Source organism: Leptosomus discolor, chromosome 5 (genome assembly GCF_034619465.1).
Source record: "Leptosomus discolor isolate bLepDis1 chromosome 5, bLepDis1.hap2, whole genome shotgun sequence".
Lineage (NCBI taxonomy): Eukaryota > Metazoa > Chordata > Aves > Leptosomiformes > Leptosomidae > Leptosomus > Leptosomus discolor.
The window spans coordinates 69,906,715-69,933,089 of NC_141395.1; the positions used below are offsets into that span (position 1 = coordinate 69,906,715).

A 26,375-nucleotide genomic window follows, 5' to 3' on the forward strand; every position below is an offset into this window, starting at 1 on the left:
AGGGGGGGGTTGGGCGTCGCCGCAGCTCCAGCCGGGATCAAGTTGGAAATCGCTGCAGGTCTGGCTGGGGCCGTGTTGGGAATTGCCGGGGTCCCGGCCAGGATTGAGCTGGGACTTGCCGTGGGCGCAGCCGGGAGCGAGTTGGGGGTCGCTGTTGGCTGGCGTCGAGTTTGGCGTCACCATGGGACCAGCCGGGATCGAGGTGGGAATCACCATGGGATCAGTTGGGATCCGTGGAGGCGCCACCAGGGATGGAGCTGGGGAGGCACTGGGGAGGGCACAGCTCCCGGCACAGCACCGCGCCGGCAGTGCCACAGCCCCCAGCTGCTGCCCTGAGAGACCCCCCCCGGGCAGTACCGCCGCAGGCAGCCGGGGCTTTGCCCGAAGTCGAAGGCGTCACCACCATCACCGTCACCTCGGGGTGGTTTTGGCAAGTCAGCGCCAGCCCGTCCCGCACCGGGCTGGGATCTCAGCCCAGCGCCGACCACCAGCGCCCCGCACGATGCCCTCCAGGTCGCCGACGCAGCGGAAGCTCCTCCTGGCACAGGGCAGGGCCACCCCACGGTGGTCCTCCCCCACCTCGGTCCTCTCGTAGCCACCAAGAGCCGGGTGGTCCCTCAGCGCCTCGGAGAAGGGGGCGAGCAGCTGGGAGATCCCGGGGCACGTGTGCCACTGCTGGGGACACACCGTGCAGGGCCTGGGGTCCCCCCTCCTGCTGACCCCGCTGGGCCTGATGCAAGTTGAGGTGGGGGGTCCCCAAATTCCCCACCGTGAGCCTGGCTGGGGCCGAAAGCAGCAGCGAGGTTCACCTGCCGCGTGGTCCTGGTCTTGCCGTGGGCTCCCGTCCTCCGGCAGCACCGGGGGCTGCACCTGCAGCCGCTGCGGCACGTCCGGATGCACGGGGGAGAGGGGCCCGGTGCCGGCGGCTGCCGACCCCCGCGGCCCGCGGAACGCTCTTTGCCGGAGCCGCTGCAGGGAGCAGCCCCGTCGCCTTCTCGCTTCGGCGTCTTCCCCCGATGCGCCCCACTCGGGAGGGCTGGAGCTGGGGGATGCCTTGAGGAGGAGAGGGGCAGGTGGGCGGCCTGTGTGCCAACCCCATGGCCATGCCCACCCTGCCCAATGACCCACGGCCATGCCCAACCTGCCCAATGACCCATGGCCATACCCAGCCTGCCCTACAACTCCATGGCCATACCCAACCTGCCCCCCAACCCCATGGCCATGCTCACCCTGCCCAATGACCCACGGCCATGCCCAACCTGCCCAATGACCCATGGCCATGCCCAACCTGCCCCCCAACCCCACGGCCATGCCCAACCTGCCCAATGACCCATGGCCATGCCCAACCTGCCCCCCAACCCAACGGCCATGCCCAACCTGCCCAATGACCCATGGCCATACCCAGCCTGCCCTACAACTCCATGGCCATGCCCAACCTGCCCTACAACTCCATGGCCATGCCCACCCTGCCCAATGACCCATGGCCATGCCCAACCTGCCCAATGACCCATGGCCATACCCAGCCTGCCCTACAACTCCATGGCCATGCCCACCCTGCCCCCCAGCCCCATGGCCATGCCCAACCTGACCCCAACCCCGTGGCCATGCCCAACCTGCCCCCCAACCCCATGGCCATGCCCAACCTGACCCCAACCCCATGGCCGTGCCCAACCTGACCCCAACCCCACGGCCATGCCCACCCTGCCCAATGACCCATGGCCATGCCCAACCTGCCCCCCAACCCCATGGCCATGCCCACCCTGCCCAATGACCCATGGCCATGCCCAACCTGACCCCCAACCCCATGGCCATGCCCACCCTGCCCCCCAACCCCACGGCCATGCCCAACCTGACCCCAACCCAGTGGCCATGCCCACCCTGCCCAACGAGCACGAACTCCCCGCCCAGCGCCAGCGGGATGCCTGTGAGCTGAGACTCACCCAAGTGGGGGAAAGTCTTCGAGGACCAGATCTCCGGGTCCTCCAGGCTCACGGCAGAAAGGTCCCCGCCGCGACCCACCTTCCCCGCGCCGGCTGGCAGCCGTGGCGCGAGGCTGAGGAGCCTGTCGGTGCCGAGGCACACAGGGCGGTGGACGAGGGGCTTGCAGAGCACCCGGTAGGACCTGCGGGGCCTGGCGGTGGGGCTCAGCTCCTGCAGCCCCTCCAGCGAGTGCCGGTACCCCTCGAAGGCGGCCGGGGACCCCGCCGTGGTGAACCTGGTTCCTCCAGGGTGGGCGAAGAGCTGCCGGTGGCCACAGGTCTGGGTGTGCAGCCAGACGGGGTCCCAGTGGGCCGCCCTCCGCTTGTGCACCCCGGCCACCACCCCGGAGAGCACGTCGGGGGGTCCCTGCTGCACCCCGGGGTGGGTGAGTGGCACCGCGGGCAGCACCAGGACTGCCCCCGGGCCGCACCGGTGTCAGCTTTGGGACCGCACCAGGATGACACCGGGAGGGCTGCAGGGCCGCTCCGGGAGTGCACTGGGACCATACTGGGAATTTCACCGGGACAGCATGGCGGTCAGCGCCGGGACCGCACCAGGATGACACCGGGACCGCAGCAGGACTGCACCGGGAGTGCACTGGGACCATACTGGGAATCACACCGGGACAGCACGGCGGTCAGCACCGGAACTGCACCAGTGTCAGCGCGGGGACCGCGCCGGGACCGCACCAGGACCGCACTGGGATGACACCGGGACCGCATCTGGACCGTACTGGGATGACACCGGACGGCACTGGGATGGCACCGGGACCGCACCGGGGTCAGTACCGGGGTGGACCGCAGTCCTCCCGGGGGCCTTGGCCACCCCGAGATGTGCCGGGGGCCACCGTGGCAGGGGACAAGCGCACCGGGCGGCTCCGGAGCGCACCGGGCGGCTGCCCGGCGGAGAGGCGGGGGGAGCCGGGGGCTGCTCCCACCTTTATCCCGCCGAGGAAGGAGGGGCCGGGAGGGTCGCAGCGACCACGAGACGGTGGGGCTGACCGCGGTCAGGCGGGGGCTTCCCGGGGGGAACGGCAGCTCCGTGACCCACCCCCCCACCGCGCCCCGGGGCAGCCGCGTCCGTCCCACCCGCACTAGGACCCCGCGGCGGCGCAGGGCCAGGGGGCGTGGCCAAATCGGGGGCGGGGAGCGTGGCCGCGCAGTACTCCATTCCCAGAAGCCCTTTCTCCGCTAGGCCCTCCCCCCCTCGCTTTGCGGGAGATTGGCTCAGCCGCAGGGCGGCCCCGCCCTCCCGCCGCTCATTGGCTGCGGGTGCCGCCCGTCGCTTCGCGGTTGCCAGGTGACGCCCGCCATGTTGTCGGCGCCCGCCATGTTGTCGCCGCCCGCCATGGCGGAGGAGGAGGCGGCGGCGGTGGAGGCGGCCGTGGCGGAGCTGTCGGCGCTGCTGTCGCCGCCGGCGGGCGAGGCGGCGCGGGCGGGAGCGGCGGAGGCGGCGCTGGCGCTGTCGGGGAGCGCGGCGGGGCGGCGGCTGCTGGCGGGGCGGCCGGCGGCGCTGGCGGCCCTGCTGGAGCTGGCGGCGGGGCCCTGCCCGCCCGCCGCCCGCTGCGCCCTCGGCTGCCTGGTGAACGTCTCGGCCGAACCGGCGGCCCGCGGGCCGTTGCTGGCCGCTCTGCCGGCGCTGCTGGCGCTGCTGCCGGGCGGGCCGGCCTGCGGGGTGCTGGCCAACCTCTGCCGGGAGCGCGGCGCGGCGCGGCGGGTGCTGCGGGGCCTGCGGGAGAGCGGCCGCGGGCTGGCACCGCTCCTCCAGGCGCTCGGCGAGCCCCGGCCGCCGCCCCAGCTCGGGCCGTTGCTCTGCAACCTCAGCCAGCTGCCCGAGGGGCGCCGGGGGCTCCTCGACCGCTCCCGGTACGGCTCCGGGGGGCGGCGGCCTCCGGGCGCGGCAGAGCGGGGCGGGGGGGGGGTGGGGTGTCTGCGGCCCGGTGTGACCGTCCCTGTCCCGCAGGTGCTCGGTGCAGCGGCTGCTGCCCTTCACGCAGTACAAAGACTCCGCTGTTCACCGCCGGGGCGTCGTGGGGGCCCTCAGGAACTGCTGCTTCGAGTACGGTGAGAGCCCCGGGCCGAGCCCGGCCGCAGCCCGCCGGACCGGCGGCCGGGCCCTGCCGGGGTGTGCTGGCCTCCCCCTGGGCTGTCCCCTCCGCCGCCGCCGGGAGCTGGGGGGCGCTGGGTCTGGCTGGGAGGGGGTTCCTTTTCCTCGTGGCAGCCCGTGCGGTGCCGCGGTGTAGAGGGGTGCGGGGGGCGCCGGCCGGGTTTACCGGTGCTGAGCCGGCCTCCAAGTCCCCCTCGGTTTCTCACCGAGGCAGGAGAGCGGGGGACACCCGGCCGGGATGGCTGACCCCCCCCCCCCGGCGGAGCAGAGGGGTGTCCCGCCCCTTACGGCAGCCCTGAAGGCGCTTTGCCGGTCTCTGGACCCGGGGATTTGTCTTGCTTTTACCCTCCCCATCCCCTCCCCGGTTGTGTGGGGGGGGCGGGAACGGCGGGGTGGGGGCTGAGCTGCTCCGGGCCAGGCTCGGGCTGGGCTTTGTGCCCCCGGCTGTGGCAGCTCCCCTCACCCCGGGCTGTCCCCAGAGGACCACGAGTGGCTGCTGAGCGAGGAGGTCGACATTCTGCCCTTCCTCCTCCTGCCTCTGGCGGGGCCCGAGGAGTTTCCCGAGGACGAGATGGAAAGTAAGTGAGGGTGGGAGCGGGAGGGGGGGCGCCTGGGGGCTGCCACCGGCCGTGGGCGCCCCCCCCTGAGGCTGCCTCTCCCCCCAGGGCTGCCCCTGGACCTGCAGTACCTGCCGCAGGACAAGCAGCGGGAGGAAGAGCCCGACATTCGGAAGATGCTGCTGGAAGCCATCCTGCTGGTGAGCCCCGCCGGGGCTGGGGGCTGCTGGGAGGAGGAGGAGGAGGGGTTGGGGGCTGCCCCGAGACGCCCTGGCTGCCGGGAAACGGCCCCTGGCCACCGGGGAGTGGGCCCTGGCTGCTGGGAAATCCTCACGGAGAAGCGGTGGTGGCCGGGCTGGGCGAGCAGGCAGCGAGGCGGACTGAGAACTGGGCAGTGAGGAGTCCAGCGGGGACGGGGGCGCCTCGGGAGGGGCGGGGGCGCCTCGGGAGGGGCGGGGGCGCCTCGGGAGGGGCGGGGGCGCCTCTGCTGCGAGGAGAAGCTGCGGGAGCTGGGACTGGTCTGGAGGAGGCTCGGGGGGATCCCACCAGTGCCGAAATCCCTGCAGGGAGGGAGGGAAGAGGAGTCAGGCTCTTCCCAGCGCCAGGACCAGAAGCCGTGGGCACAAACTGGAGCGCGGGAGGGTGGCGCAGCCCTGGCGCAGGGTGCGGGGGGAGGCGGGGGGGGGTGGGTGTCTCCGCCCTTAGGGATCCCCAAAACCCATCACAGACACAGTCCTGGGCCACCATCTCGGGTGTCCCTGCCCTGCGGGGTCCCTGGCTGGATGCTGTCGCCCCCCTCCCCACCATCCCCGATTCCCTGACCATGTTCTGTTGCTTCTTTTTTTTGCACCCCCCCCCCCCCCCCCGCCCCCCCGGCAGCTGACGGCCACCCCGGGCGGGCGGCGGGCGGTGCGGGAGAAGGGGACGTACCTGGTCCTGCGGGAGCTGCACCGCTGGGAGCGGGAGCCCGCCGTGCTGGCCGCCTGCGAGAGGCTCGTCCAGGTGGGGGGAGGCAGCCCGGGGTGCAGCGCTGCCCCCCAGGACCCCCTCCTGCCTCTCCCTCGCGCTCTGCTCCCCTGGCAGAGCCGTGGGGGTCCCGCTGAGCGGTGTGTCCCCCCCCTTCCCTGAGCCTTCCTTGCCCTCCTGGGAAAAGGTGCTGATCGGGGACGAGCCCGGCCCGGGGATGGAGAACCTGCTGGAGGTGAACATCCCCGAGGAGGTGGAGCGGGAGCTGCAGCGCCTGGATCGGGAGGAGGAGGAGGAGGAAGAGCGATGGCGGCGGGAGGAAGAGGAGCGGCAAAAAGCCCAGGGCTCGACGCCGCGGTGAGGGGCTGCCCCGCTTGGCCTCCTCCCCACCGCGTCCCCCCGCGGACTTACACCTCCCCGGGGGGATCTGCCCCTCGGGGGGTGGCGGCTCGGCCCCCACCCTGGCGCTGGTGGAGCCAATTTGGGGTCCTGCGGGGCAGGGTTCCCCCTGGGGGGCAGGTTCCCCCTCGCCTGGGGGCAGAGTGGGGACGGGGCTGCCCCACTGCTGGCCCGGGGCTGTCCCCAAGTGCCTTGTCAAATAAAAGAGTTTTTCACCCCAAAACGTGCTGTGGCCCTCCAGGAGCGGGGGGGGGGGGGGGCGCGGGGGGGGGCTGGGGCAGCCTGTGCTGGGGATTCCCCCCCGCCCCCAAGGGGCGCACTCTGGGGGTCCGGGGGAGGTGATTTCCCCCCTCCCCTGTCGGGGTACCCCTGCGTGGGGGGGGCTCCGCCTCTATGCGGGGGACCCCTAAAAGCCCGGCGGGGGCGGAGCTCGACGGCACCACGCATGCGCGCACGGGGCCCCGCCCCAACCGCGCCGTCGTCAAACCCGCGGGGCGGGGTTTGGAGGGAAAGGGGGCGTGTCCCGCGGGAAGGGCTATGGGGGCGTGGCCAAGGGGCGTGGCCAGCGCACCCGGAAGCGGCGCCGCGGGCCGCAGCAGGTCCCGGTCCGGCGGTGAGTGCGGCCGGTGGGAACGGGGCGGGGCGGGGGGGGGGGGAACGCCGAGGCTGGGTTGAGGGGACCCGGTGCGGTCGGGAGACCCTCGCCAGCCGGCGGGGAGCTGCCCGCCCTCCCCGGGGCGGGGGTTCGGGGGCCTCGGGGCCCAGCTCCACCGGGCACCGGCCCGGTCCGCTGCCCCGCCCCTCCGGGAGCTGCTCGTGTCCCCGTCCCTGGGGGGGAAGAACCCCAATGGGGGTGAAGCCCCAGTGCCGGTTACCGCCCGCCCCCCAGGAGCTGGGAAGCCGGGGGGGTCGTACCCCCCACCCCGGGGAGCGGGATTCCCTCCGCCGAGGGAAACTGAGGCAGCGGCTGCCTCCGCGACACGGCCCCCGCTCCGCAAGGGAGCCGAACGGGGTTGTGAAAGGGCCACGTCGCCGTGGCGAGACCGGCGGTAACAAGGCGGCACGGCTCGGGGAACGAGCCCTTCGGGACCGGCCGGGTCGGCTGCCCGGCCTGGTTGGGGTGGAGACGGCTCCGTGGGGCGTGGGGCAGCGAGATCCTCCCCGTCGGCCCTCAAATCTTATTTCACCAAAAAACTTGTTCTGGCGTGGCTGGGAGCGGGTCGGTCGGAGGCGTCGAGCCCTGCTCTCCCCTCCACAGCGGGGCTCCCGCCCCTCCAGGCGCTGGAAAACTCACTCCCTCGCTTTCCTTCGTGGTTTTTGGGACAAATATGTGGAGCACGGCCTCGGCTCCCGCGGCGTGCAGGGGCTCGCGAGCGGGACACCCGCCTGGGGCTCCTCAGCCGGCGCCGTCTCGCCGCGTTTCGGGGCTGCGGTTGCAAATCCCTCGCCGTGACGCGTGGAGAAGCGGCGTCGGGCGGTTCGGCTTTTGAGGCCCGTGGTGCTGATGTGAAACGTCCTCCAGGTCGCAAAGGAACCCGGGAGGTGCTCCGCCGGCGCTGGGGACCGATGGAAGCTGCCCGCTGGCTCCTCGGAACCGGAGCTGGGGCAGGGGATCGTCTGCCTGCCGGGAACCGGCCTTTCGCCTTCCCCACGGCCACTGCCGAGCGTCTCCTCCGCCTCGCCGCGCCCCGCCTCGCCGCTCTGACCCCCATCGGGACCGCAAACGGGCTTCTCCCTGGAAGGAAAGGCAGCGCAGAAAAATAGGTTCCCCAGGGATCCCCGGGTTGGAGACAGAGGACGCCGCCGACTGCCTGCTGCTGGCGGGGAAGCTGAAAACACGGAGCATGATGGAGTCACGGATCAGACGTGAGTGCAGGAGCGCGCTGGCAGCGGGCGAGGGGCTTCGGCGCACGGGCCCCGCCACGGAGGAGCCCTCTGGCCGCGGCCCCCCGGCTCCCCGGGCCGCTCGTTCGGCCCGGCTCCAGCGCAGCTTTTCTCCACAGGGACGGAGCTGGGTGGGGGGTCTCTCTCGTGAACAAGGCTAAATCGCCTTGCCGGTGGCCCCGGGGGGAGCTCGGCGCTGCCTCAGCCTTCTGCGGCGGAGCAGGCGGCAGAGCCGCCGGGCCCGGGCTGCCGTAGCGCTCTGCAGCATCTGGAGAGACGTGCCGTGCCGTGCCGTGCCGTGCCGGCCGGGAGGAGGGAGCGGTTCTCCGTGCGCCGTAATTCCCTGCCCTAGAAATTAATCTCGGGCCTCGTCTCTGCTGCAAATTGCATCAGCTTGAACAGCCTCTGAATGCTTAAACTGGTGTAAACCCTTGTGCATTTCCTAAATTAATCCCAGCCAGCTTTGACGTGAATCTCTTTTTTAAGACAATGAACAATTTTCGGGTTTAATTAAGCCGCGGGGAAGGGGTGGGTTGGGGTGGGAGCGGGGATTACCTTCAGCAGCAGCGCCGGGTCATGCTGGCTTTAACGCGGCAGCGTGGCGAGCGTCCCCGCACCCCCCCGCCTCGCAAAAGGGAGACCCCCGACGTGGGGCAGCTCTCGGGACCCTGCGGGTGCGAGGACAGGCAGCTCCTGCAAGCGCTGGCCGCAGCAGGAGGGGAAGGGGCGAGGGGCGCCCGTGCTCCCGGCGGCTGCTGAGCGTGGCTGGAGGGACGGCGATGCCGGGGGAGGACTTTGCCAGGGATTAGCTCCCAACCGGTGGCATCTGCTCAGCCTCGGCTGGTGGGATTCAGCAGCACGAGCACGAGGGCCGTGGGGCTCCTCCGGCCCCTGATCCTCAAGGATGTGCCCCTGGTGGGTCCCGTGTTGTGTCAGCCCTGTGCAGGGTCCCCAGGCTCCTCCGACGGTGCCAGCACCCGGCTGCACGGTGGAGCCCATCCCCTCCGGCTGCTGCCCAGCCCTGCTCTAAAACCTCCAGTGTAACGAATCCCTCCTCCTCCCCGCTCCAGGGAGAAACTCGAGAGCCAAGTTCACCTTGGCTCGGAGGCTGGCGCGGCGCCGAGCGGCGTCCGCGGGGTCTGCGGCGAAACGCAACCCCGTGAGGTGTCGAGGATGAGGGTGAAGGAGCCCTTGGGGGACGGGGAAGGGCTGCGTGCGGGGTGTCTCGGTGCTCAGGGTGGGTTGTCTGGGGCGGTGGGCCCAGAAGAAAGGGTTTTGGTCGGTGCTCCTTGAGCGGGGAACCAAAGGGCTGGTGAAGCTGAATTCGGCTGCGCCCGTGGAAGGATGGATGGATGGATGGACACGGAGAGCGGCTCTTCTTTTCCCGCTCCTCTTAGTCCAGGAGACGTTCAGAGAAACAGAACCTTTGCCACTTGCCTGTCTTGCTCAGGGCTTGCTACGACGTTGATGGACGCCACGACCGATAAGGACCCGCTGGTCCAGGAGCAGATCTACAACGCCCTGTGCTACCTGGGGGAATCGGAGCCGGAGGAGATCCTCAACTCCTGTGACGAGTACCTGCGGCAGCACGACAAGGTAGGGGTCTGCTCTGCTCGCTCCCGGGCGCGTCAGCAGGGTGAGAAACGTCTCCGGGGACGGTGGCTCCGTCAGCAAGGGAGGGAGATGCCTGGAGGGGGGGGGTCTGGGCGACAAGGGTGGTGGGTTTCCCTGCTGAGGATATGCTGCTGTGCGTGAGAAACGGGGTAAAACTGGCTGGTGGTGCAAGCCGTGGCCTTTTCCTGGTGGAAACGCTCGCCAGTCCCTTGCCGGGCAGCTCTGGGATGTGCCGGTTTCGCTCGCCCCGGGGCAGCCGCCGGCACCGTGCTCAGCTCGGCTGACCGGCCGCTTATCCCCCTGCCCTTCCAGCTGGCCTACCCCCACCGGGTGATCATCCTGAAGGCCATGGAGACGGTGGTGAGCAACAACATCGCCCTCTTGGACAAAAGCACGGCCAAGGTGGTGATCTTCCTGGCGTCTAACGAAATGACCAAGTCGAAGGTACGACCTGAAGGCTCCGGCTCCTCCTGGCGTCGTTCTCGGCCGGGCGCTTTCTGGGGCTGCCCCGGTGGTAGCAGATACCAGGACCCATTTCGTGGAAGAAAAGGGCTGATTCTGTGCTGTCTGCTGGCCGGGGGAGGGAGTAGGGGATGGGCTACGTTCCTCTCTCTGGGGAGAGACGAGGGTGGTTTGGCTGACGCAGCTAAACAAGGTTCGGGTGCTGGAAAGGGCCTGGCCAGGCCGGTGGGCGTTGGAGCGGGAAGGAGGCAGCGCCTCGAGGGGCTGCAGGTCCGTGCCGGGGGAAAGGTCCCGCCTGGATCTTGAGCCTGGCGTTCAGCCCGCCCTGCGCGGCTCCCCGCGGGCTCCCGGCCGGGCTGCGTGTCCGGCGCGGCGTCTGTCCTGACGCGGTTCCCTCCGCCCGCGCCAGGAGGTGATCCGGGACTGGCAGCAAGCCGCCAGCAGCGTCCTCGTTGCGGTGGGGCAGCGCTTCATCAACAAGGTGATGGAGGAGGTGCTCACCAAATTCCAGCCGGGCATCCTGCCGCACTACTTCGTCGTGCAGACCTTCGCGAACCTCTCGGTGTCGAACGGTGAGTCGGGCGACCCGCCGCCTCCGCGCGCGGCCGCCGGTCCGCGTCGGCGGGAGCGTGGGGTGCCGCGGGCGCCCCGGTGGCTCTGCGGTGGGGCGCCCCCGCGGCGGCGTGCGTGCCGAGCCGGCCGGCGCGCCCCGAACCGAACCCCTCGGGATCTGGGGGCGTTAGACTCGACGCTGCCAAATCGCTTGCTGAAAAAGCGGCGAAGGGCAGCGCGGCACGGAGGAGCGCTGGCAAGGGGAGCGGCAGGCTCGTGGGGTCCTTTGTTCCCCCCCCTCTTCAGCAGAGGTGGGGCGCAAGGAGGGGAGGGCCGGTGCTGCGGGGAGCTGGCGTTGGGAAGAGGTTTGGAAGACAAGACCCTGCTCTTCACCGGGGAGCTGCTGGGACGCCGTCCCCAGCGCTGAGACGGGGAGCTGAGGGCAGCCCCCTCCTCTCGGGGTCATGGGGGAGCACGAGCGGCAGCGTCGGTTGTCCTGGCTCCTCTTGCGGCAGCCTCCCGGCACCGTGCTGCTCCAGGACCGGTCGGGCTCTCCCTGGAAGCGAGGGAGCTCTGCTCGGTGCCCTGGGGAAAAGGGAGAGCCACGGTGGAGGCCTCGGCTCTGCCCTGGGGTGCCGGTGCTTGTCCGTGTCCCTCGGCGGCCGCCGGCGCGGCGGGCAGAGGTTGCTGCAGCCCCGGGCGGGAGAGGGGGCATCCGGGCGGGAGAGGGGGCACCCGGCAGTGCCCGGAGGTGCTGAGTCCCTCTCAAAGCGCGCTGGGCTTAGCAATCCCGCGCAGGTTGGCTTCGCAGCTCGGCTGAGCTCTTTGAGGGTGTTTGCCGCTTAAAAGCAGCGGGAACGGGGGCTGCCGGCTCCTTGGGGAACCCCCTGCTGGGCTCTTGCCTCCCGCCGCCCCAGAAGGACCGAGTTAAAAAGCGGTGGCTCTGGGGTGGGGCACCTGAAGAGGCGTCTGGGTGCGGAAAGACCCGCTGAAGCCGTCAGCCAGGGGGACGTAGCCCGTAGCTCACCGGCGTCGAGGAGCGGCTGCGACCTTCAGGGGCTGCTGCTGCTGCGCTGGAGCTGCCTCCGCCGTGTGCTGGGGCGGGCGGCTCCCAGCCGGGGCCGGCGGCGGCTCTCGTGGGGCAAAACCGGGCTCTCGGCCGGCAGCGAGCGCCCGGCTGCGGCGAGCGGGGTTTCTCGGGGTGCCCGCGCGATCCTGCCGGGGCAGCCGCCGAGCGGCGCTGGCGTTTGCCGCAAGGGAGCGTCTCCTGCTTCCTTCCCAGTGTTCGGAATGGTGCCTTTTCTCAACTCCATCCTCGGGACGATGCTGCCCATGCTGGGAATGGCCAAGCAGGACCACATGAAGGCTGTCTTCTGCTACGGTAAGGCTTTTCTGGATCTTCTGAGACGGCAGGGCTTTTAGGTGGGTTGTGGGAAACGTGTTCCTTTCCCTGGAAAAGGAGGGAGAGCTGGCTCAGGTGGACCTTTCCCGAGTGTCCAGGAGCAGGGACCTGGCTGGCTCTGGGGCGGGATGGGTAGCTGTCCGCTCTGGGTCACTGGGAACCAGCAAAAGTCCTTCTCCATCTCCTCTCTCATCCCTGTCGCTCCCGTTCTGTGAGTACCGGTGCCCTTCGCTTTCTCCTCTGGACGCGGATGCTCCAGAGCCATCCCGCCTCAGGTCAAGGCGGCCGGCCCGGAGGGATGGGGGAGGAAGGAGGGGTGCGCTACCCGAGACCCTCTTCTGAACCCGGCCGTCCCTTTGTCAGCACCGTGAACTTGGCGCCGTGCAGCGGCCGCGGCGGGAGCGGTGAGCAGGCCGGGATGCGGCGGCAGCAGCGCCGGGCCAGCGCTCGCCCAAGCCGCTTCTGTAGTTCTGCGGCGCCGGTTTCAGGCTGCGGCACTTTCGGTGGGCTGGCAGGATGTCACCGGGGCTCCCTTGCCGTGACGCCCCGGGCTCGCCGAGAGCCGCCGCTCGCGCACCAGGGTCCGCGGCAGAAGTGCCGGCGCTGGCGCGGCCGACGAACAGCCGGCTTCGCTGCCGGCCAGCCGCTGGCCGGGTCCGATCCACCCGGACCTGGGCACGGCGGCTCCTCCTGGCGCCGGTTGCTTCGTGTTCGCTCGCCGGGGCGGCGCTCTGCAGCTCGGCGCGCGGGCACGGCGCGGCGCGACAGCCCCGTGAGCATCCAGCGGAGGATCCTCGGGGTTTGGGGTTTGCTTTCCGTAGCTGGGCGAGGCAAATGAAATAATAAGAGGTGGTGCGGGGGAGCGCGGGCTCGAGGGCTGCGGCGGGCAGCGCGGGAGCTGCGGGAGCACGCCGCCGCTGCGGCCGCTCTTGCTCCCGACGGCCGAGGCCCGGGAACGCTGCTGCGGCTCTGGGCGTCCGGGGGTGAGCGGGAGCCCCCTGTAAACCGCAGGGGTGGGCGCGGGGCTGCGTTGAGCAGCGCCTGTTCCTCCTGGGAGCAGCGAGGTTTGTGCCTGAACTCGTTCGTGGGATCCGCTGCGGCCCGGTAACTGCCCGAAGGGCTGCTCCAGCCTCGGCAGCTCGTGTTCTGCGACGGTTCTGGCGCTCGAGCCGCGTCCGCTCCCAGCCAGGCCGAGCCAAAGCCGGTGAACACGGAGCATCCTCCTCCCGCCGAGCGCAGCCGAACCCCTGAGCTGGTTCAGCGCCGGGGGCGGTCGGTGCGGGCAGCTCGGGTGGTTCAGGCCGGCCGCGGAGAGCGGGCGGCGCGTCCCCGGACGGCGGCTCTGCTGCCGTCCCTGGCCGAGGTGGCTTGGCGGTGGCGCCCGGCGCCGCGGAGAGGAGCTCCTTCTGCTCGGGCGCGGTGGGGAGGACCAGCCAAAACTCGGTTCTGGGCTTGGGGTGGCTCTTCCCAGAGCAGCTTTCCGCCCTCAGCAGCTCCTTCGTCGCTTCCAGCAATTGCGGCTTTCGGCGTGCTGCTCCCCGCTCTCCCTCCTTGCTGCTGCGAACGGGGCGTCCCGGCTCTGCCCGCGGTCCTCCCAAAACGACGCCGTGGCCGCTGAGGGCACCGTAGGTTTGTTGCTCTTGCAGAGTGCTGCAACCTCCGGCCCTAAAGCACACGGTGAGGTGACGCTGGAGTCCGCACAGCCGTGCGACATAGGGAGGCCTTTTCGGGGTGATTTTGCCTTGTAGGGGTGATTTTGCCCTTCCAGGGTGGCCTGGTGCAGAGGGACCGTGGCGGGGAGGTACCAGGCTACATGGAGCTCGAGGAGGGCTGAACGTGGGGATGGAAGGGTGGATCTGGGGACGTGATCCTGGCTTTAGCGCTCCGGAGGAGTCGGCGAGGTACCGCTTTCTGGCTGGGGAGCGGTGCTGCCCTCAGCGGCCCCGCTGTGGGGAGGGGAACGAGCTTCCCGGCTGCGTCCCAAAACCTCGCTGCCTGCAGTAGGCATTGCCCCCGGGCGTCTGGCTACGAGGTTTTTTTTAAAAAAAACAACGAAAAAAAGCAAAGCCAGGCGTGATGTTGCCTGTTGTTGTTGCATCCACCTGGCTTTAAGCGGGGGGAGGACTTTTGGGTGGTGGCTTTGGCTGGACACGGTCACTTTGGTCAAGGCAGACTGCTCTCGGAAAGTTCAGGAGGGCTTAGCCTAGGCAAGGGTGTTTTGACTCCGTCCTGGAGGTGAAGCGAAAACGGGGTCTAGAGGGGGGTCTAGATTTCTCTCCCTGCTCCAGGAAGGTGCTGGGTGTGATGGGGGAGAGCTGGGGAGCTTCCCGCCCCCTCCGAGGCGGGCATCGGTGGGAATGCAGAGCGGCCAGACCCCAGCAGTGCGAGCTCCTCTGTGCAGCGCCGGCCCCTTCTGCTGGTGATCCGTCACCCCTGCGGCACGGGGGCGTCCCCTCCGAGCCCTTCCCGTCTGTCTGAGCCGCGGGGAGCAGGCTGGGGGGTTCCTGGCCCCCCCGTTAAGGACAGGGGCCGAGCCCCGAGGGCGGCGGTGGTCTCTTCCCGCAGGCAGGGCTGTGCTCGCAGGGCTTCTGGCGTGCCACCGGCCGGGCGGCAGCGAGGGCGAGGAGGCATGTGACTGCGGCGATCCGGCTTCGGGACGAGGTCGCGGCGTGACTCAGCATCTCCGGTCCTGAAAATAAACATCTGCTGCGGGCGAGGAGGCAGCGGGGGCTGTGCAGGGTCCCCGGCTCTTTCCTGGGGAGCCCGCTCTCCTCCTCCTCCTCCTCCTCCTCCTCCTCCTCCTCCTCCTCCTCCTCCTCCTCCTCCTCCTCCTCCTCCAACCTGCTTCCTCCTCTGGGTGCGATAACGTGGGTGCTCAGCGCGGGGACCCGGGGAGCTGGCGTGCCCTTGAGTCACCGCGCACCCTCGGGGGCCGTCTCGGTCCCGAGGGCTCAGGCACGACCGGGTTCTGGAGTCCCCGGCTGATGGCGCGGGCACCGGTCAGCCTGCGCCGGGCGGTGGCTGGGCCAGAAACGCCGAGATCCTCCGTCGCCTCTCGCTGAGAGCCGCTTGTTTCCTTCGGCCGCCCGTCGTACCGCGGGAAGGCTCCTGCCCAGGGCACCAGGGCCTCGTAGGGCTTTTTTCTTCACCCCATTAGGGCGGGATGGGGGCAACTCTCTGGCTGCCGTGGGCATCCCGTGGGCGCAGCGGCGCCTTCCCCGGGGTGCTGCCGTGGGACCATCCGCTGGAGCCGTCCTCCTGTAGCAGAGAAGGGCCCGGGTCGGCGGCACGACGCCGGCTCTGCGAGCCCCAGGCTGCTTCCTTCGTTAAATAATGGCTAACGAAGGGCGGGGAGGCTGGAGGAGCCGTTCTGTGCGTGAGCGGATCAAGGGAGGGAGCACAGGGTGGCCCCGGCAGCACGTGGAGGGGAAGCGGCGTCCGCGCACGTGTGCCCTGGTGCCTGGGGGTCCCGGGGATGGGGCTGGAAGGAGCTGAGGGACGGGCAGACGGGTGTGCTGGGGCCGTGGGTCGGACAGGGTGGCAGGGCAGGTACGGGGGACGCTGCTTGGGCAAACCCGGGCGCCTCCCTGCCGCGGCCGCGCTCAGCCACAGCTTGGCCCGGAGAGGGTTGTCTGGGGCAACGTCCCGCGCGGGAGCTCCTGGAGCCTTTTGGGTGGGCTCCAGCGCTGGGTGGCGCCCCGAGTAAATCCAGGGGGGCGTTGGCAGCCCTCGGGAGCTGTCAGCTGGGACCTGGCGTTGGGTGAGCCCTCGGCTGCCCCGGGAGCTCTGTAAAGCCTTGGGGAATGCGGTGAAGCCGTGGCCAAGGCTTCCTCGGTGGGGGGAGATGGCGGATGGGTGTGGAGGCGGCTCGCGTGGAGCCGCCGGTCTCTAGCCGAGCCTGGGGTTCGAGCCTTGACGCAAACCTGCCCTTGTCACCGGTGCAGTTCGCCAGAGGAAAACCGACGCGCGCTCACGCGCCGCGCTTGCCGGCCCGGGGACCGGCGGCACCCGCCGAGCTGCAGGGCGCTGGCATGCCCGTGGCTGCGGGGCTGTAATCCTTGGCGGCCCTCCTGGCTAGCGAACGCGTAGCAATAACCCCGGGTGGCAAACCCGGGCTCCTGCGGGCGTCGGGAGGCGGTTCTGTCAGCCCTGGCCCAGAAAGCACAAAGCAGCGCGTGTCTCCGGCCGCTGCGGCTGCCTGCCGGGGCGCCTCGTAGCCGGGGCAGCTCTCGGGGTGATCCTCGGCCCGCCGGGGGATCTTGAGATGCCCCTTGAGGTGCTGCCCGGGCGAAACAGCCGGCTGCTGTCCGGCGGGGCTCCAACAAGCAGCGTGGAGAAGGCGTTAACGGCGCGGTCCGTCCCCCAGCCCTGCAGCACTTCAGCGAGAGCATCCAGGAGTACCTGGCCAACTTGGACAAGGCGCCGGACCCCACGGTCAGGAAGGACACCTTCTCCAACGAGATCTTCAGCGCGTACGAAGTGCTCTTCAGCAGCTGGCTGCAGCACCGGGAAGCCAAGGTTTGGGGGGGACACGACACGACGGGGGAGCACGGCGGGACACCCCTGGGTGCGGAGCCCGGGGGGGGGGGCGGGGGGGCTGTTCGCCTCGCGGCGTCTCGGCTGTGCCCTTTCGCAGGGACGTGCCCGCCCAGGGGAGCGAGAGCAAGCCCCCCGGCTCCGATTGAGGGCTGGGTGCTTTGCGCCATCCTCGTGTCCCGTCTGTGACGCCGCAGGAGGGGTCGCTTGCTCCCCGCTGCTGCCGGAGCGCAGGGCCTGGGGTGCCGGGCTGCTTCTGCCCTGGGCGTCCGCCGCAGCCGGGAGATTGTCGTCTGCAGGCAGGGGTGACACGTTTCGGGGTCGCCCCGCTCTGTGCCCAGCACCCCTTGCAGGGGAAACCAGTCCCTGCTTCAGCTCAGAGGCGCCTGGAAGCACCAGGACGAGCAGCTCCGGAGCGACGCTGTGGCAGGGTCCGTCCAGGGTTTGGCCGCCCGATTAACGCACGATCCCTCCCCGCAGCTGAGGCTGGCCGTGGTGGAGGCGCTGGGGCCGATGAGCTACCTGATGCCCAGCGAAAAGCTGGAGGAGCAGCTCCCAAAGCTGATTCCGGGCATCCTCGCCCTCTACAAGAAGCACACGGAGGCCTTCTACATCTCCAAGGTGAGCAGCTCCGCGTGCTGGTGTCGCTGGGCCCGTCCCCGACCCTGCGGACTGGGAGCCTTGCTGGGGCGTGGGGTGGGTAGCTCAGCTCCGCCGGCCGCCCCGGGCTGGGCTGTGGTTCGGCGCTGCCGACAGCCGTCCCTGAGTGCCGGAGGGACGCTGAGCAGCGGCTCTGCCTGGGGAAGCGGCGGCAGCAAAGCGGTCTCAGTCCTTACCCTGCCGGTGGCGCCTCCTTCGTGCCTCTCCCTGCGTCCTGATCCCTCTTGCCCCTCAGCCCGAGCCTCAGGCAGTTGTGCCCGGTGACCCGGAGGGGGGAGCGGGCTGTGGCCCGTCTCTGCGGCCGCCTCCGGGCACTCTGCCGCGCGCCTGGTCCTCACCGTGCTCCCAGCCGTGGCTCGCGGCGGCCGGCGGCCCCTCTTCCGCCACCGCATCGGGGGGAAGGGGCAGCTCTCGGGAACACCCGAGCTGCGTCCCCCCCCTTGGAATTATTTTCCCGATGCTGACGGCAACCTGGTCTCTCGCTGAGCAGAGCCTCTGCCAGATCCTGGAAGCTTCTGTCGACATCGGCAGCCGCAGCCTCGATGTGCAGCTGGACTCTCTCCTGGGCACCCTGCACCCCCAGGTGAGGGTTGGGCAGGGGGCGGCCGCCCGCGGGAGGGGGCTCGGGGGGGGGGGGGGGGGGCAGGGGGGGCTTCTTGGGAGGCGGAACGCTGGCGCCTGGCCATAAGCTCGGGCTGCGGGGCTCGAGGCTTGCCCCGGGTCAGCCTGCGATGGGGGCGTGCAGCCCCCTCGGCTTTTCTGGGCCCTGGTCGTGCCCCTTGGGGGCTCTCGGCCCCTCTGCTGCTCGCGGGCTCTGGGGCATCGAAGGAGTCGCCCCCCCACGGTCGGGTTGAGTCTCGGAAGCCTCCAGCGGAGGCTGGCCTTCCAAATACACGCTCTGCCGGAGCGATGCGCCGCGACTGAGCACGGTCCCGGTGCCGTTTGTAGGAGCTTGGGGTCGGGCTTGGACGGGGAGGAGCTGCTGGGGGGCAGCTCCGGGGCTGCGGGACGTGGCTGCCCTCACGCAGCAGCTCCGGCTCAGCTGCAGACCGAGGTGGCTTTGGCAGGCGAGAGCGAGCAGGCGCGCCTCGTCCTTGCTGCAGCCTCAACTGAATTCAGAGCCTGGGTTGTTTTCGTAGCACCCGGAAGGTTTGACTGGTTTTGAGGTGGCCAGCGGTCCCGGCTGGGTGGTGGGGCGCGTTGGACCAGCCCGCAGCTCCTGAGCAGGCACCTCGCTCCTGAGGGCTCTCCGTGGGATGGTTTAACCTCCTGCGAGCACGGGCAGAGCTCTGCTCGGCCGGCCGGCGGCCGCAAGCACCGCTCCGGGCATCCCTGTCGCACCCGCCAGCCCAGGGCTTTGCCCGCCCCGAACCTCGGCCCCACACGCGGCTCTGCCCCTCCGGGACTGGCTCTGCACCGTTTTGGGGAACGGCCCTGACCGCAGCTGTTTCTCCCACAGATTTGTGCCCCTGCGGATCCGTCTGTCCCCCTGACTGTTAAAAATCACACTGAGGTGCTTCGATGCTTCACCGTCCTGGGTAAGGGGCGACGTGGCGTGCCCCGCTGCGCCTGCGGGGCCAACCCCTTGGGCGGGCGCGGGCGCGCTGTGCCGCCGCCGGTGTTCTCCCCGGTGGTTCGCGGGCCTCGCCGAGGAGTTGCGGGTGGGGAATGGAGGGGTTTGTTCCCCCCCTCCCCGCTCCCAGCTGGGCTTGGGGGGCTGTTGTGGACACCGCTCAGCCACGGCGGGAGGCGGGAAGGAGGGGAGGGTGGTGCTTTCTGTCCTGGCTGGAGCCCTGCCGGCCCCGATTCCGGCTCTCCTCGCCGGACGGCGGTGCCACAGGCATCGCCGGGGAAAGGGCAGTGGCGTGACGAGCTGCTGCTGAGTCACGGTCGGGCGATGGCCCGTTCTCGCCGCGGAAGGCAGCGCTGCAGCCGAGCAGCCCGCCCCCCTCCCCGCACGCGCCTCTCGAATGCCCACGAGCGCCGCTCCAGTTTCAGCGTCCGTCGACTGGTTTTATTTTTAACAACCAAAATGTTTTGGCAGACGGGGCAGCGCTCGTTGGGAGGTACAGCTTAAACTCCTCCGGCTCCCCCGAGAGCGCGGGAATGGCGCCGAAAGAGCCGGAGAAAAGCTCGGGTCTCGCCCGAACTCCGGCGCTTTCCGAACCTCACGCTGTTCGATGCAGCAGGCGAAGCCCTGCGGCACGTAGCCGGCACGCAGCCCCCCCGCCCCATCCCACGGCACGGGTGTCTCCGTGTCGGGGGTGAGGTGCCGGCACCCCGAATCTTCAAGCTGGCTGCCGTCCCCGGGGCGAGGCGTGTCCGTGACGGTGGGTTTGCCCCCCGCAGCCTGCTCCTTCCCTGACCGCGTGCTGGCCTTCCTCCTCCCGAAGCTGGAGAGCAGCAACGAGAGGACCCGCGTGGGGACGCTCCTCATCATGAGGCAGATCATCAACAGCGCCCGTGAGTACCGGGCTCTCGGCGCCGCCGCCGTCCCTGGGGGGGTCTCGAAGCAGGAAGGTGCGGAGGGGCCCCAGGCAGGGTTTCTCCTTCCTCCGGTGGGTCCCTTTCCGTGAGGCCCCTCGTTCCCCCGCTGGGACGTGGGACGAGGAGACGAGCCCACCCTGGGCCGCGGGGTCAGGGGAGAAGGGAACCAGCCCGGCGGCGCGGCCGGCTGGGGAGGGGGCGAGGGACAGAGCCCCCCGTGTTGGGGAAGGGGGATGTTTGGGATCAGCAGCTCTGTCCTTGGCAGCTCCCTGAGCTTCAGGGTCTGTCGTCCTTTTTCTTTCAGCCTCTCAGATGGAGATTAAAAAGCCCTTTATTCTGTCGTCTATGAAACTTCCTCTGCAGGACAGCAACAATAAGGTAAAAGCTGCTTTTCCACGGGGTGGGGGGTCGTTTCTGGGGCCCTGCACAGCCGAGCCCCCTGCCTCTGCCAGCCCGGCTGTCCTCCGCTGCCTCCTCCTGTTGCTCCTCTCTCTCCTGGTCCCCCCCCGGAGAGCCCCCACAGACGTGAGCCGCGGGCAGCTGAACCCCCCGGTCCTCTGCGGTGCCGGGCTGCCGCCGGCAGAGCCCAAACCCCGTTGAGGGGCTGTGTAGGACCATAAAAACGTTCCCTGCTGCCGAGGAGGAGGAGGAGGAGGCGGCGAAGGGCAGCTGCGAGGGGGACCCTGCAGCCCACAGACCCCCCCCCCCGGCTTGTGGCCTCTCCCCTCGCCCCGCACCGACGCTGGTGCCGCCGCTCTGCCCGGCAGGTGAAGCGGGCGGTGGTGCAGGTGATCAGCGCCATGGCTCACCACGGCTACCTGGAGCAGCCCGGCGGGGAGGCCATGATGGAGTTCCTCGTCCGGCAGTGCGCCCTGCCCTCGGACGCGGTGAGCACACTCTGGTGGGGGCAAAACTCCCGGAGATCAGTGCCTGGGGGGGTAAAACTCCTGGAGAACGGTACCCAGGAGGGGTAAAACTCCTGGAGGTCAGTACCAGGGTGGGGTAAAACTAAAGAACGGTACCTGGGGGGGTAAAACTCCTAAAGAACAGTACCCAGGCGGGGTAAAACTCCTAAGGAATGGTACCCAGGTGGGGCAAAACTCCTGGAGAACAATACCCAGGTGGGGTAAAATTCCTGGAGAACGGTACCCAGGCGGGGTAAAACTCCTAGAGAATGGTAGCCCCTTGCCATCCCCACACCCCAGCCCTCGTGCAGCAGCGCTACAGCTTCCTTCCCCTCTTTCCCGCTGCCGATGTGTGTGGTTCTGGAGCAAGGAGGAGCTGGGGGAAGACCTCCGGAGGAGGAGGGACGCCATTGGGACAGCTGTCCCTGCATGTCCCTGCATCCAGAGGACACCAGCCGGGACGCGGGGGCTGCGCTGGCAGGACCTCCACCTCCTCGCCGGCTCTGTGCCCAGCCAGGCTGGGTTGGGCTGGGAGCTCCACTTGTCCAGCTGGGCTGCAGGGACGTGGGCACAACGAAAAGCACCCTCGGGCTCATCCCGTTTTCCCTCACCGAGGAGCAGGGGGGGTGGTTTGGGCCGCAGGAGCCCTGCAGCCCCTCTGGGCTCCGCGGGGAGAGCCGGAGCACGTGCTGGAGATGGGCCGTGAACCAGGAGGCTTTGGGGTGGTCCCTGTTCCTCCCAGCCAGGCGTGCCATCCCGACGGCCCACGTTTGCTGAAGGTGTCGCCCGGAGCTGCCTCCGTGCTGACCTGCGCTTTTCCCTCTCCTCCAGCAGCCCAAAAAGCAGCCGCCGGATGCCGATGACCTCACTAGTGACAGTGTCCGGAGCATCAGCGTCAACACGCTCTTCCTCCTTAGCACGACCGTGGACAGGATGAACACCGTGAGTCCGCGCGGCGGGCTCTGCCCCCGGGGTGCTCGGCGCTGGCCCCAGAGCCACCGTCCCTGTGCCGGAGGGTCCCCGTGCTGCCCTCGGCGCGGCCCGCGCCACCCGTGCCGCGCGTGGGACGCGTTGTCACCGCTCCCAACCCTCTTTGCCATGAGGGTGGTGACCCCGGGTGCCCAGAGAGGTGGTCCATGTCCCCTCCCTGGAAATATTCCAGGCCAGGTTGGACGGGGCTCTGAGCAACCTGATTGAGCTGAAGACGTCCCTGCTCGTGGCCGGGGGGTTGGACTAAGGTGGCCTTCAGAGGGCCCTCCCGACCCAAACCGTCCTGGGGCTGGAGCTTCGGTGCTGCTGGAGCCGAGCCCAGGCAGCGCAGACCTCTCCCTCCCTGGGCGAGCGCTGGCTGAGGGGACTCGGGGGCTTTCCCTTGATGCCATCGGCCTGGCATCTCCCCGTCCTCCCCCTCCTGGTCCTATCCTCCCCCTCCCGGTCCCGTCCTCTCCCTCCTGGTCCCGTCCTCTCCCTCCTGGTCCCATCCTCCCCCTCCTGGTCCCGTCCTCATCCCCCTCCTGGTCCCGTCCTCATCCCCCTCCTGGTCCCGTCCTCTCCCTCCTGGTCCTGTCCTCCCCCTCCTGGTCCCGTCCTCTCCCTCCTGGTCCCGTCCTCTCCCTCCTGGTCCCGTCCTCTCCCTCCTGGTCCCGTCCTCTCCCTCCTGGTCCCATCCTCTCCCTCCTGGTCCCATCCTCCCCCTCCTGGTCCCATCCTCCTCCCCCTCCTGGTCCAGTCCTCCTCCCCCTCCTGGTCCCGTCCTCCTCCCCCTCCTGGTCCCGTCCTCTCTCCCTCCTGGTCCCGTCCTCTCCCTCCTGGTCCCGTCCTCTCCCTCCTGGTCCCGTCCTCCCCCTCCTGGTCCCATCCTCCTCCCCCTCCTGGTCCAGTCCTCCTCCCCCTCCTGGTCCCGTCCTCCTCCCCCTCCTGGTCCCGTCCTCTCCCTCCTGGTCCCGTCCTCTCCCTCCTGGTCCCGTCCTCTCCCTCCTGGTCCCGTCCTCCCCCTCCTGGTCCCGTGCTCTGGCGCAGGGTCCCCATCACGCGGCCGGGCTCCCACCGTGTGCCAGCACCAGGGCGAGTGCCGCGCTGCCCCTCTCCCGGCAGGTCCTGTGGCCGTACCTCCTGGAGTTTGTGACCCCCATACAGTTCACCAACGCCCTGACCCCGCTCTGCAAGAGCCTCATGTATTTGGCCGTGAAGAAGCAAGAGGAGGGAGAAAACTCGTCCCTTATCCGTTACGACCTGAATGGTCAGTGGGGGCGTCCCCCCCCTGCCCCGGGGCGTGGGACTCTGCTCGGTGGGCGCTTGGCGGGAGGTGCTGTCTTACGCTTTTCTCCCGTCTGTTTTTTCTGTAGCAAATCTTCCTTCGCCCTACGCCCTCACGACGAGACTGCTGGTGAGTGGCCTGGAGGCAGAGCTCTCCCTTCCTCCCGTTACCGGCACACCCCAAGAAAGGTCCCCTCCCTCCCTCCCTCCTTCCCTCTCCTGTCCCGGGTGGACCAAGAGCAGCCTGCCCCAGCAAACAGGCAGGGCAAACACCCCGTTTTGCCCCAGGCAGAGGTGCCTGTGTCCAGAGAACATCGTGCACCCCTCGGGTGGGGTGCGCCCCCGTCCCCTGGGCACCCAGGCGCCTCTCCGGGGAGGCTGTGAAAGCTCAGGCTCCCTCGCAGACACCCAGAGCCGCCTGAGCGGGGTGTGCTGCAGTGCAGGTCTCCAGGGCGTTGAGAAGCTCCCCCTCAGCCCCGGGGAGGCTGGGGTTTGCTCCCCTTCGCCCCGCGGCGAATCCCGGGTGTGGAGACACCTCCTCTCCCGACGGCATTTTCTGGAGCGAAAGGAGGCGGCCGTAGTTTCTCCGGGCTGCGGCGCTCGGTCCCTTCCCAGCGCGGCGTCCCCGTGGTTTGCCTCGTGTTCTCCGACTCGCCGGCCTGGCCGCAGCTTTCTCTGCCCTCACGCCCTTCCTTCCGTCCCCGGCCTCGCAGGTTGTGTCTTCCCAGCCCCACGCAGGGGACTGCCGGGGGACGGCCGCCCTGCGCCTGCTCAGCGTGCTGCGTTACAGCGTCCACCCCGCGCTGGACCAGCTTTGGAGCAAGAGGGTCCCTCTCTTGGTGGAGCACATAGAAGGTAGGAAGGGGCTTCTGCTCCAGAGAAACTCTCTGCTGGAGGCAGCTTCTCCAAACCGGACCGCGTCTGCCGGGGCGCTTGGGGTGCCTGAGAGTAGGGTGGGGTGCTGCCCCCTCCCGAGCCCGGTGACCCTCGGGGCATCGAAGCTCTCTGCAGCAGTGCCGCTTTCCTATTGTAACAAGGACTTGAGTCACCCTGGTGCCACCAGTTCCTGCCAGGAGTGCTTTTGTGTCTCAAGCGGTTAACCCCGCTGCGCCCAGCCCGGGCCACGCGGCGTCTGCGGAGCGGTCAGCCCCGCTGCGGGCGGGCCAGAAACCAGCGTGACAATGTGCTTTCTCCTAGAGAACACGGAGAAGTCCCTGTCCCAGAAGGAGTGGGAAGAGAAGCTGCTGCTGGTGAGGGTCCCTGGGCCGGGGAGGCAACGGGGCGGCGGGAGGGCGAGCGGCGCGGGCTGGGTCTGCAGGGGCAGGCGCTCGCCTTCGCCCGCCCTGACCGCGGTGGCGGAGGTGGTCACCGGTGGTCGCCGGTCCTCACGCTGCTGCGTCTCGGGGCTTCAGAGGCGGAGAGGCAGGGCAGCGCAGAGGGCGCCTTGCAGGGAGAGGCGGGAAAAAAGGGAGCTTTCAGGCTTGCTGGTGGGTCAGGGGTCCCAGGAGCGTCTCCCCGCTTAACTGGAGAGCCTTAAAGTGGGGCGTGGGGAAGGAATTAACCTGGGCAGGGCTCGTCCTGCTCCTCTGGTGGTGGCAGCGTTGCTTGGGTGCAGTTTATCTTGGAAGAGACCTGACCCCGAGGCACGTTTCTGGGGTGGGGGGGATGGCTGTGTGCTGGCGGTGATCCGGGGGTCCGGGCAGATCTGGCACAAGCCCCCCCCCCCCCCCCCGCGTGCTTTATGGATCGCGGGGCTCTCGCCCCTCCCGGCCGAGCCCGCGGCCGACGGCGGCTCTTCCTCCCGCAGTTCCTCCAGGAGACGCTGGCGGCCGTTTCTGACAACGCGTGGGTTTGCCATTTTGTGGCGGAGATGTGCAGGCAGCTGAGCAGCTACAGCGGCTTCCCGCTGGAGAAGGTGACCGGGGCGGGGACGAGGACCGACGGCGGGCTGGCGTGGTAGCAGGGGCAGGGCCGACCCGGCCCTCGATGCTTTCGGCAAGCATCCTTCTGCCGACAGCTTGGGAAAGGGGTGCGAGGAGGGGCGGAATGACAGCAGGAGCTTAGCGAGGTGGCTGGGCAGGCTGGAAAGTGAAATACCGGTCAGCCCACAGCCGAATCGCCGGCTGGAGAGGCCCCGGCCGGGCTGTGTTGCTCCTCCTGTGCTGGTCAAACCCAACTCGTGGGCTCTCGCAGTCCGTCTGCCGCCAACGAGCTGAGCGAGGAACGAGGAGAACCGGGCACAGAGCTCCCGGGTGCAGGAGGGAAGACGTCTCCCACGGGCGGGTGTTTCTGCAGGGGTGTAGGAGCAGTCGCGGCTGAGCCCGGCGTGGCTGGTCACCAGGGGCTCGCCGGAAAACCTGTCTTCGGGCCCCCTCTGTCGCAGTGGCTTTGTTTCTGGGCAGGAACAAGGGGTTTGCTATCCCGGTTCCTGGCTCTTCCTTGGCCCCGGTGCTGCTCGGCGGTGGGGCTGCTGTCGCGGTGCACCCTGGAGCTCCCGGCGCCTTCAGGGTGCTGCGAGGAGCCACCTGCGTGCGGCTGAGCTCCGCCTGCCGGCGAGGGCTCGGCGGGGCTCGGCGGGGCCGTGACGTTCCTCTCGCTCTTCCAGAATTTCCTGTATAAATGCATCGGGACGGCGCTGGGGGCCTGCGCCAGCAAAGACCTCGTGCAAAAGCAGCTCCAGGAGCTCCTGGAAACAGCCAGATACCACGAGGAGGCGGAAAGGGAGGTGAGGAGGAGTTGTGCCCAACATCCCAAGGGCCATCCTGGTGGGCCAGGAGGGTGGTCCTAACCGTGCTGACCTCTCTTTGCCGGTCCCACCGTGCCTGGCTCGGGCTTGTACCTCCCGGAGAATGGCTTGTGGGGGGAGGTCGCGGCGTCTGGGTGAAGGGGCCCAGAAAGGTGACGAGAGCCCGGCTGCAGCGACCCAACGGGCAGGAGGGCTCCGAGGCTGGGTGAGATGCAGGAGGTGCCCTGGGACGCTGTCTTAAGTGACGTGTGGCCCCGGAGTGGGACAGGGCGCTGTTTGTCAGCCCTCAGGGCGCTGTGTGTCGGCTCTGAGCGTGCCGGCAGAGCTGCTTCCTTTGGGGAAATCGTAGAATCGACTGATGGAATGGTTTGGGTCGGGAGGGCCCTCTGAAGGCCATCTAGTCCAACCCCCCTGCCACGAGCAGGGACATCTTCAACTAGACCAGGTTGCTCAGAGCCCTGTCCAGCCTGACCTTGAGCGTTTCCAGGGATGGGCCACTGACCCCCTCTCTGGGCAACCTGGGCCGGTGTTTCACCACCCTCAGCGTAGCAAATTTCTCCCCTATGTCCGGTCTAACCCTGCCCTCTTTCGGTTTAAACCGTTGCCCCTCGTTCTGTCACTGCAGGCTTGGTACAAGGTCTGTCCCTGTCTTTTCTTGTCAGCCCCCTTTCAGCGCTGGAAAGCTGCAACAAGGGCTCCCCAGAGCCTTCCCTTCTCCAGGCTGAACCACCCCAACCCTCTCAGCCTGAGGTGCTCCAGCCCTCCCATCATTTCCATGTCCCTCCTCTGGCCCCGCTCTTACTGGTCCTTGTCTGTCTCGCACTGGGGACCCCCGAGCTGGACGCAGTGCTTCCGGGGGGAGG

At 69.3% G+C, this 26,375-nt stretch overlaps 2 protein-coding genes across 6 annotated transcripts in view; both read left to right on the forward strand.

Moving 5' to 3' along the window:
• The first annotated feature begins 3,327 nt into the window (after nucleotides 1–3,327).
• HGH1 (HGH1 cochaperone) lies at nucleotides 3,328–6,074 on the forward strand. Its single transcript, XM_086466032.1, has 6 exons — nucleotides 3,328–3,845; nucleotides 3,943–4,043; nucleotides 4,566–4,664; nucleotides 4,752–4,843; nucleotides 5,523–5,645; nucleotides 5,797–6,074. Exons 1-6 carry the CDS (start codon nucleotides 3,328–3,330, stop codon nucleotides 5,968–5,970), a joined length of 1,107 nt encoding a protein of 368 aa, XP_086322158.1. The 3' UTR covers nucleotides 5,971–6,074.
• Nucleotides 6,075–7,709: 1,635 nt separating this feature from the next.
• The window catches only part of MROH1 (maestro heat like repeat family member 1), a 47,996-nt gene continuing 29,330 nt past the window's right edge, over nucleotides 7,710–26,375 (forward strand). For 4 of the 5 annotated variants that reach the window (XM_086466271.1, XM_086466275.1, XM_086466276.1 and 1 more), the window contains exons 1-19: nucleotides 7,710–7,874; nucleotides 9,343–9,488; nucleotides 9,819–9,950; nucleotides 10,378–10,540; nucleotides 11,803–11,901; nucleotides 16,289–16,440; nucleotides 16,939–17,079; nucleotides 17,609–17,701; nucleotides 18,578–18,656; nucleotides 19,468–19,581; nucleotides 19,910–19,983; nucleotides 20,373–20,492; nucleotides 21,342–21,452; nucleotides 22,605–22,749; nucleotides 22,856–22,896; nucleotides 23,480–23,621; nucleotides 23,964–24,016; nucleotides 24,574–24,681; nucleotides 25,372–25,491. In XM_086466271.1, coding sequence (XP_086322397.1) covers nucleotides 7,853–7,874; nucleotides 9,343–9,488; nucleotides 9,819–9,950; nucleotides 10,378–10,540; nucleotides 11,803–11,901; nucleotides 16,289–16,440; nucleotides 16,939–17,079; nucleotides 17,609–17,701; nucleotides 18,578–18,656; nucleotides 19,468–19,581; nucleotides 19,910–19,983; nucleotides 20,373–20,492; nucleotides 21,342–21,452; nucleotides 22,605–22,749; nucleotides 22,856–22,896; nucleotides 23,480–23,621; nucleotides 23,964–24,016; nucleotides 24,574–24,681; nucleotides 25,372–25,491 — 2,055 coding nt within the window. In that variant the 5' untranslated portion in view covers nucleotides 7,710–7,852. The remainder of the gene's footprint in view (nucleotides 7,875–9,342; nucleotides 9,489–9,818; nucleotides 9,951–10,377; nucleotides 10,541–11,802; nucleotides 11,902–16,288; nucleotides 16,441–16,938; nucleotides 17,080–17,608; nucleotides 17,702–18,577; nucleotides 18,657–19,467; nucleotides 19,582–19,909; nucleotides 19,984–20,372; nucleotides 20,493–21,341; nucleotides 21,453–22,604; nucleotides 22,750–22,855; nucleotides 22,897–23,479; nucleotides 23,622–23,963; nucleotides 24,017–24,573; nucleotides 24,682–25,371; nucleotides 25,492–26,375) is intronic. The other variant, XM_086466273.1, reaches the window with a different exon arrangement.